The sequence below is a fragment of the Octopus bimaculoides genome, chromosome 13 (genome assembly GCF_001194135.2).
Source record: "Octopus bimaculoides isolate UCB-OBI-ISO-001 chromosome 13, ASM119413v2, whole genome shotgun sequence".
In the NCBI taxonomy this organism is placed as follows: Eukaryota; Metazoa; Mollusca; class Cephalopoda; order Octopoda; family Octopodidae; genus Octopus; species Octopus bimaculoides.
The window spans coordinates 9,046,950-9,056,730 of NC_068993.1; the positions used below are offsets into that span (position 1 = coordinate 9,046,950).

The 9,781-nt window shown below is 35.9% G+C and overlaps 1 protein-coding gene across 1 annotated transcript in view; it reads right to left on the bottom strand.

Moving 5' to 3' along the window:
- LOC106884186 (ubiquitin-protein ligase E3A) overlaps positions 1-9,781 on the bottom strand; it is a 42,701-nt gene that overhangs the window by 20,730 nt on the left and 12,190 nt on the right. Inside the window, exon 2 of the mRNA XM_014935422.2 lies at positions 2,422-2,469. Coding sequence (XP_014790908.1) covers positions 2,422-2,469 — 48 coding nt within the window. The remainder of the gene's footprint in view (positions 1-2,421; positions 2,470-9,781) is intronic.

Below are 9,781 nucleotides of genomic sequence, written 5' to 3' on the forward strand. Positions count from 1 at the left end.
ATATATATATATATATATATATATATATATATATATATATACATATATGAGAGTGAAAGAGAGAACAAGAGTTAGTTGTTATATGGAACAAGAAGCTCTTATCATGAAATTTATTACTTCTTCACTAACCCTATCATTACCATATTTCTAGTGAAATAACTTTATCCTTTATTAAGCAGATGATTGGAATATAAATTTTGGAAGTTTTCTCTTGTTTTCAACTTTAAATCCCTTTAAAACAAACTTTGTATCATAGAACCAAGGACAGTCTTAGGCAGGTTGATATCAAAAGAGTCCAAGTGTTAGAGGTTTATATTATCATTTCCTTGTGATGGTATAGGTGTGTGGTAAGGAGTCTGCTTCCCAACCACTTGGTTTCAGGCTCAGCCCCACAGAAACTGAAAGAGGCCCTTCACACACACACACGCATGTGTTTGTTTGTTTGTTTCTCCTCCACCACCACTTGGCAACTTGGTTTGTTTACGTCTCCATAACTTAGCAGTTCAGCAAAAGGACACAAAGAAAATAAGCATCAGGCTTAAAAAAAAAATTAAGCACTGTGGTCAATTTGACTAAAAACCCTTCGCCCCAGCATGGCCACAGCCTAATGAGTGAAACAAGTAAAAGATAAAAATTAATCTTTTAGGAATAATATAACTCTTTACTCTCTCTTTTACTTGTTTCAGCCATTTTGACTGCGGCCATGCTGGAGCACCGCCTTTAGTCAACAAATCAACCCCAGGACTTATTCTTTGGAAGCCTAGTACTTATTCTATCGGTCTCTTTTGCTGAACCACTAAATTACAGGGATGTAAACACACCACCATCGGTCGTCAAGCGACGTTGGGAGGACAAACACAAACATATACATATATATTATACGACGGGCTTCTTTCAGTTTCCGTCTACCAAATCCACTCACAAGGCTTTGGTCGGCCCGAGGCTATAGTAGAAGACACTTGCCCAAGGTGCCACGCAGTGGGACTGAACCCAGAACCATGTGGTTGGTAAGCAAGCTACTTACCACACAGCTACTCCTGCGCCTAAGAAGATTTTTATCACTCATTTCCTCATTATTTTTAATAATTGTTAATTTTAACATCAGAACTAATCCCATATGCTTTTTAGGGGCCTAACCTCATCATTTTCACTTTCCTTTGAACACAGAACATAAAGATGGACAAAATGATCTAGAAATATATACATGTGTGTATACATACATGTGTGTGTGTGTGTGTGTAGAAAGAGAGAGAATGAGTTAGTTGTTATATGGAACAAGAGACTCCCATCATGAAATTAGTTATTTCTTCACTAACCCTATCATTACCATATGATTAAGATTAATTATACCCTCCTATCAAAACAATGTGCATATATAAATTACATCACAATATAAATTATATCTAAACCATCAACAAATGAGCCAATGAAGGAATCCTCAGTATGGTTTATCAACCAGCTAGAAGTAACAGTCAAATTTCATACTACCATATTAGAAATATTAACAACAAATGAGAAGTATTTTTTGTTGTCATTCTGTTATTCATAAACCAAATGAAAATATGTGAGCTTCAATCGGGCTGAAGTTCAGTATTGTCTTGTCCATCTGTCCATCCATCCATCCATTATTTTCACCCATTATTCCTAAGGTCATGATGAAGTAGAGTCCTCAGACACTTTATTCATAGGGTCCTACCGGAAGCAATCATCATTACTCTTTCTGGCTGGACTCCCAAGCATGAGCAACTGAGACTACAGATATTGTCCAACCATTTTGTTCTTGGTCTACCTCTGGATCTCCTGCCACTTGGCTTGGCTTGAAGAATCTGTTTTTTTTTAATGTTTCCTGGTGATGTTCTAATCACTTGTCCATAGTACTGAAGCCACGATCCCTCATTGCATTGAGGTCAAAGTATTGTATTTTAAGGAAAAAAAAAAAAACTAGATAGAGTTTTGTCTTTCTAAAAGGCCATTCCTTTCACCAAACATTTAAACTGGAAACATCAAGTAAACTTTCCAAACATAGAAAGATATTATCATCAGGATTGTTTAACATCTGTTTTCCATTCTGGTATGGGTCAGAAGCTGACTAGCCAGAAAACTGCGCAAAATTCTAAGGTCTACTTTGGTATGGTTTCTATAACTGGACGCCCTTCCTAACACCAACCATTTTACAAAGTCTGCTGGGTACTGTCGACATAGCACTGGCACTATTGAGGTCACCAGGTGGTATTAAGAGAGATGGTTTTGAGCCAGGTGATGAAAGGTTAAAGTATGACAGGGAGACAGAAACAGGTGTCTTGCAGTAGAGGAGAGATACAGACCTACCTCAGTTGAAAAAGAGAGAAGATGGTATACTAGTTTTTAAAATAGTTTAGTATACGTTTGAAGGAGGTAAGGTAGCGAGGTGGACATACTTACATAACGTCACTTGCTTCAGAATCAACTTCAGTTTTAGAATTAATATCACTGTAAAAAGATAAAATTAGAGGATTTATTAAAAGAAGGTACCATAGATTCACTGGTATAAATAGAGGGGGGGGGACAGTATAATACAAGCCAGCTATAAACCTGGAAGTAAGAGATACTCAGATATTGTACTCCACCACCCAGACTGTCTGAGCCAAATTTACGATTTGTAAAAATTATCGAAATAAAAATAAAAGGGCTTTCTTAGTTGTAAGTCAGCTTTTGGATCCTTCTTTTGTCTTTTACTTGTTTCAGTCATCAGACTGCAACCATGTTGAAGCACTCCCTTGAGGGGTTTTGCTTGAACAGAACAACCCTAGTTTGGTACTAATTCTCAGTTTCATTTGCTGAAGTGCTAAGTTACAGGTATGTAAACAAACAATTGTTGTCAAGTGCATGTAAAGAACAGAGGAACACACACACACACACAAACACAATGGGTTTCCACACAGTTTCACTACCAAATTGACTCACAAAAGATTAGCAGGCCTGGGGTTACAGTAGAAGACACTTGCCCAAGGGGCCATGCAGTGGGACTGAACCCAAAACCACATGGTTGGGAAACAAGCTTCTTAACCACACAGTCATACCTGCATTTATTGTACTTCACACAACTCCAATAATCCAACTTTTCTCTATTATAGGGTTCAGTACCACTACAATGTATCTTGGGCATGTGTTTTCTATTATGGCCCAGGTCAACCAGTCTTACTAGAGGATCCATTAAACGGAAATGGAAAAAAATCCTGTTGTGTTCGGCACTATTTATAGAACGAACGTCACCAGGCAGCGTTGTTCGTTTGCAATATTCCGTCAAAATATGTCCGGTTACTGTACTGTTCTCTGTGATTGGAAATAGGTAGGTTTGATGACAGGAAGTGCATCTAGCCGGAGATAAACAAACTACTTCCACTAATTTCGTCTGACCCATGCAAGCATGGAAAAGTGGACGTTAAAAACAATGATAATGATTATATAGATAGATAGATACATACAGAAAGAGAGACGGATGAAAATGTAATCATAAGTATACACAAACGTATGTGTGTGTGTGTGTGTGTGCGTGTGAAACCGGAGGCATTCTACAATTCTATACAATCGCTTCATTCGTCAACGATATATTTTTGTAAAAATGTGTGCGCGTGCGTTCATAAATACACACACACACCACATGCAACCACAAACATATGTACATATATATATAGTCTAAATACATATATATATGCACACGTACAACATACATTCACACTTAGACGAAATACACTGAGATCACATGTGTATATACACACGACATATATATACGCACGTAGATTAGACACATGCCCACCTACACGACATACAATAAATATACAGTACACCCATAAATTTGTAGTCTGTGTATATATATACACACACACATATTCGTATAGCGTGTATATATATAGTGTGTGTGTATAATATACACATTATGTGTATGAGAGTGCGTATGTATTATTGTATATAACACACATATTTTTCACAGATACCCTCTCACCTTAATTTAAAGTTGGAAGAGGCATTTTGCGTTGGTGTTGATGCATTGTTCCAGAGTCTAACACGACCACATTAGATTGACGCAGTAAAAGGAGGCTGAACGTTCCTCACCAACTCAATAAAATACAAATTAATTAACGAAGAAATTAAAGAAGAAAATCTAACATAGGAAGTTTTTTTAAAAAGAAAAAAATAAATGAATATACAAATATATACAAGTGTTACAGACAGATAAATATTTAAAAAAACAAACATGGAATGCAGATACCAAAATCAGGCTAAGTGGAACGAAAAGGAAATATAAGAAAGGGAAAGAGAGAGAAAGAAGTAGGAGAATGAGTCTGTTTCCAAAGTGGGTGATCTGTTTGTATGGAGATAATTATAGTAAATATTCCCCTATCATCGCCATTTCAAGACCAGCTTCCAGTTGGGCTCAGACCAAACTGACCATCGCAGCTCGTACTACGGTAACGACCCGACGGTGAAATGTATTTTGAATAAACACACAAAGGCCAAAATGTGTGTGTGTGTGTGTGTGTGCATGCGTGTCGGGTATTCGAAAAATGGTTCGATCAACTGAAACACACCTAACATGTAACTGGTATTTTTACTTTACAAACAATCCCAAATGGTATTTAAACCAGGAATCGAATATCAATTAGTACAAGACATAATCTTGGTCTTTCCTTTAATGTTCACAAGTGTCGTGGCTAAGTAGAAAAGGCGGCGGCGGCGAGCTGGAAGAACCGTTAGCACGCCGGACAAAATGTTTAGCGGTATTTCTTCTGGCTTTTATGTTCTTGGTTCAAAATTTCGCCGAGGTCGATAAAACAAGTACCAGTTGAGCACTGCGGGGTCGATGTAATCGACTGGCACCTTCCCCTAAATTTCAGACCACGTATCTAGAGTTGAAAGATTATTATTATTGTACATTTCGAGTTCAAATTCTCATTAAGAGGAAGACAGAATTAACATGGTCGATTGGACTGGAGCCAATTAATCTTTATAATTATTATTAGTCGACATTTTACCCCCACCACCTCTTTTAGTCAAGAAAGAGTAAAGGCAGTACCCCTGACCCTTCACAGGATCTCGGAGATTTAATAGGAAAGAGGGAAGTTCACAAGAGAGATGAAAGAGAATGACAAAAGGGAAAAAGGTGATAAAACAAGAACAGCAGAGTAGAGCGGTATTTAGTTACAGCCCCTTACGTTCCAAGTTCAAATCTTGCTGAACTTTATTTTTACCGGTCAGCTTTCAGGGATTCATTTACACGTAATATAAAGTACTAAAGTGCTAGTAAAGCACTAAGGTTGATGTAATAATAAACTTAAAAAAACATCATAGCCATGAACGATTTTACAACAGAAGACGAAAGCTCTATATATATTATACAGGATATAATAACTCATAAATAAATTTTATCAACTATTTCATGTCAGGTGTTTATTTTTTGTGTTTTAAGGATACCGAAAATAGAAAGAGAACCTATTTATTACATTACTATATAACACGTAATTTATTTTAAGATATCAACGAGGGAAAATGTAACAGAAACTAAAATAAATATATTTCTTGCAATGGACACGGACAGATACGTTAAATCTAGTTAAAAGAGTTTAAACATATTCTTCTTCTTACCAAGAATGCACGAAAATTCGAACCGAAGAGAAATTATTTTTTTAGCTTTCACAGTAAACAAGAACTAAGATAACTTCTAGACATAAAGACACGGGGGTTTTAACAAAAAAAAAATATGGTTTAATAACAAATAAGATTTTTTTTTTAAATATATAATTGGAAGTTGTAAGTCGTGTTATTATGAATAAAGTGTGAAAGAGAGAAGAGAAAAATTGATCGAAATATATAAACTCTAAATGTGGAAATAGGTGAAAAAAAAAATAATAATAATCCGAAACAATCAATCAATCAATCGATGCGTCGGCATGAATGAAACATTGATAGTTGATTGAAACATACAGCAATAACAAATAAATACATTATTGACAGATTGAAAACGATTCACTGTTAAGACCAGATCAAAAGAACACACGCACATATATATATATATACATGTGTGTGTGTGTGTAAACCGAACAGCAAGGAAAAGGAGGGTTTTTTTTTTTTTGGAAGTAGCATAATTTAGCAACAAAAAATTACTTACGGGTTCAAGTTACCTAATGTAACTCATTAAACGCAGAGGGCGGTGGGACATGGAGAAGACAACACACACACACATATATATATATATATATATCTTAGAGAGAGATATAAACAGACAGAAAAGTAGGAAACACAATATGATTGTGTGAAAGTATGCGCTTGTGTGTGTAAATATGTGTGCACATTTATATATATATATATATATATATATATGAGAAAGAAATAGAAAGGTGTCGAACTAAATGACTTACAATCGTTAGTTTTGTCCTCATACCTCCCCAGTTCAATCAGATTCTATCGGGGTCAAACTGGCCTTCCTTATCAAGTCTATTTCGTGCGAAGGGGTGAGGAGAGAAGAGGTTTGCAACCCCCGCCAGTAAATAAATAAACCTGCCGTCAAAACACTCAACAATGCCGCCGCTCCCGCTTACAAAAATGGCCATTGTACCTAAGAATGGAAATATCGATTTCTTCCTCAAGCACAACAAGGTCAATATTTGTAGGGGGAAGAAGGTAGCAGAGTCGATTGATTTTGGCCGCTGGTGTATTTATTATTAGAACTTATTTTTATCGATGATGAAAAGGGTGAAGAAAAAAAAAAAAAAAACGTCAAGCGTGAGACCCCTGGCAGAATTTGAACTCGGAATGAAATCCAGGAAACACGACTACTAGCATTTAATACGGAAGCGTTTCACCATTTTTATGAAGGAAATATGTGAGCAAGTTTGTGACAAGACCAATAGCAAATATTTAGAAATAGACACACAAACACACACGGATAAATAGGGGTTTTAAGGATTTCACCTCGTAAAACATTCGAACTGTTTAACACCAGATTTATACGAGGAAAGAAATTTGTTTTGTAAAACGTGTGTGTGTGTGTGTGTGTGTGTGTCTATACACACGCACACATATGTTGTTTAGTACGAGATCAGTTCTAGACAAGCAGACCTCTGATTAAACGCATTCCTGCCATGCCCAGGGTGGGTTTTTTTTTCAAAATTTGTTTTATCGGGTATTGCGTACCTAGAACTACATTATCCAATGTGTTCTAATTCTTTTTAAGACGGTAAAGTGTAATTCAAGAAAGATATGGCTGCTATTTCTGATTGGTCGAACGACCATATAGAAGCTGGTTCAAGTAGAGAAAAAGAGTGTATACTTACTTTCTCTCTCTCTCTCTCTCACTTCCACTCTACTCGAACCAGATAGATAGATAGACAGATAGATAGATAGATAGATATGGTAGTCTCTTAACTAAAGCGGCGTCAATTCTTGTTATATATTTAATTAACCCTTATCGGGACAGACAGATATCACCATTCATAAATTTCTCTTTTTAAAAACTTTCAAATAATTTTGTCTTCTTGTCGAAATGAGATACTATTTTATATATATATATATATATATGAGAAACGTCTAATTTTCAGAGATGTCAGCCTAATAGGTTAACTTGACAATGGTATTGGGAAAAAACAATCTACAATAGTTTACTTTAAGTATAGTTATGTATAAAAAATAGTAAAATATTAACTGAATGCTCAGTCAATACATTTAAGTAGAATATCCTATTTATTTTTACAAGGAAACGTTTGACAGGGACTTCGAAATTTCGCCAGTCGTTAGACTAACAACGTATTTGTAAGCATCTATTCATTTCGTTTCAGTTATTCAAGATAGCCAGGTTACTTTTGTACATTCCCATTTATTGTCGGTTTGATTTTAATTGACGCCGCTTAATTTGATGACAAACATACACAAAATATATACATTCTTTCGTTTTGCCACTCATTCATGTGTACGTGTGTGAATATAATATATATATATATATATACGCACACGAATGAGTGGACAAATGAAGGTAAGAGGTGGTACTCAATACATTTAGTAGGAGTTACAGATTGTTTAATAACAAATAGGTTCGTTCTACGAACCCACGAAACTAGAGTCGTAGAGAGCCGAGTCAAATTGTCATTAAAGCAATATCCGTCTGTCTATGTATGTATATCAGCACCATTACTTGTGCTACCACAATCACTTCCGGTTGATTATAAAAACCTTTACTTCGCTACAGCTAGCATCGAATATTTAGAGAAAGTGTAGATACACCAAATCAAACACACAAAATGAATATAATGTTGTATATATATTTAATCGACTGACAAAAAGAAAGAGACGAAAGTTATTTAGTTTGTAAAAAGTGAAAGCAAGCGTTACTAGTTAGTTGGCCGACATGTACATTTCGTCTAGAAGCGATCATACTTAGTCTTGTTTCTCGTTTTAAATAGCTAAATCAACAATTATATTTAAAATATAAATTAACAAAGATTAATTTAATCGGACTGTCAGTTGACTCTTAATACTGAACAGAACGTTTTAAAAAAAATATTAATAAATAATTAAAAATCATTGTCTGCCTTAGTGTATAAGTGTAGAGTACTGGGAAATCCCATCGGAAATTGCCGAACGAACACATTAATTATCGCTCTGCCTTTATCGAAACAAAGCTGGACATTTTCTTCAACTATTAAAATACAATACACACTTCAGTAAACAAGATAACTTTTGTTCGCTTATTTTGTGTTGTTTTTTTTTTAAATAAAGTATGTATTGGCATTCGAAAGAATGCTGTATTATTTAAACAAGGGTGTCGAGCTGGCAGAATCGTTAGCACGCCGGACAAAATGCTTAGCGGCATTCCTTCTCGCTCTTTACGTTTCTAGTTCGAATTTCCCTGAGGTCGACTTTGTCTTTCATGCTTACGAGTACAAGTTAAGCACTGGGGTCGATGTATTCGACTTAACCCAACTCCCAAATTGCAAGCCTTGTGCCAAAATCTGAAACCTTTATTATAAAGAATATAGAATCAAAGAGGTATAGAAAATTGAAGATAAAGCTCCTAATATTAATTTCATCATAATTATCTCTTATTCAATATGCCAGTACACTGGTGCTTCCATTTCTATGCAAAGACGAATGCGTGTTAGCACAAAACGCAGATAAATAAAATAAACCAATCAATGCGTGGGAGGTGGGTAGACATAAAACGAAAGATTGATGTAGGAATTACAATCTTCCCTCCCACCCATTCGTTACATCGTCGGGGGCGTACATCAAGGATCGGCACACACACACACACACTCTCTCTCTCTCCAAGCATTCCTGTGCAGATAAGATCACATATTCCCTCCCTCTAAATATTCAGTCCTCGCTACCATCAACTCCAGCATTTGCCAGGCACGCCACATGCTTCTACAAACATCATTTGAAAAAGAAAAAAACAAAACAACTTATTCAACAACTCTAAAAAAACACGGTCATTTGAACAGTCGCGTCCGTAACATTGAAGAATAACAGATGGAGGTGCCGTCGCTCGACCTGTTAGAAACAGCAGTTAAATCATCCTCAAATTAGGTCTACCGTCTAAAAAAATTTTTTTTAGAAAGATCTAGCCATAGTTGGAATGCTTTCGATAATAGACCTGCTAGATAAATTGGATACTGTAGTCTTCGATACACGGGCCTGGCGTTAATAAAGAATTGTCATATCAGAAATAACTTTAATCAGAAGGGCCACGGTTGAAATGCTTTTTATCTTAGACCAGTTCATTCAGAACTCACCTGGAGTCCCCCCCCCC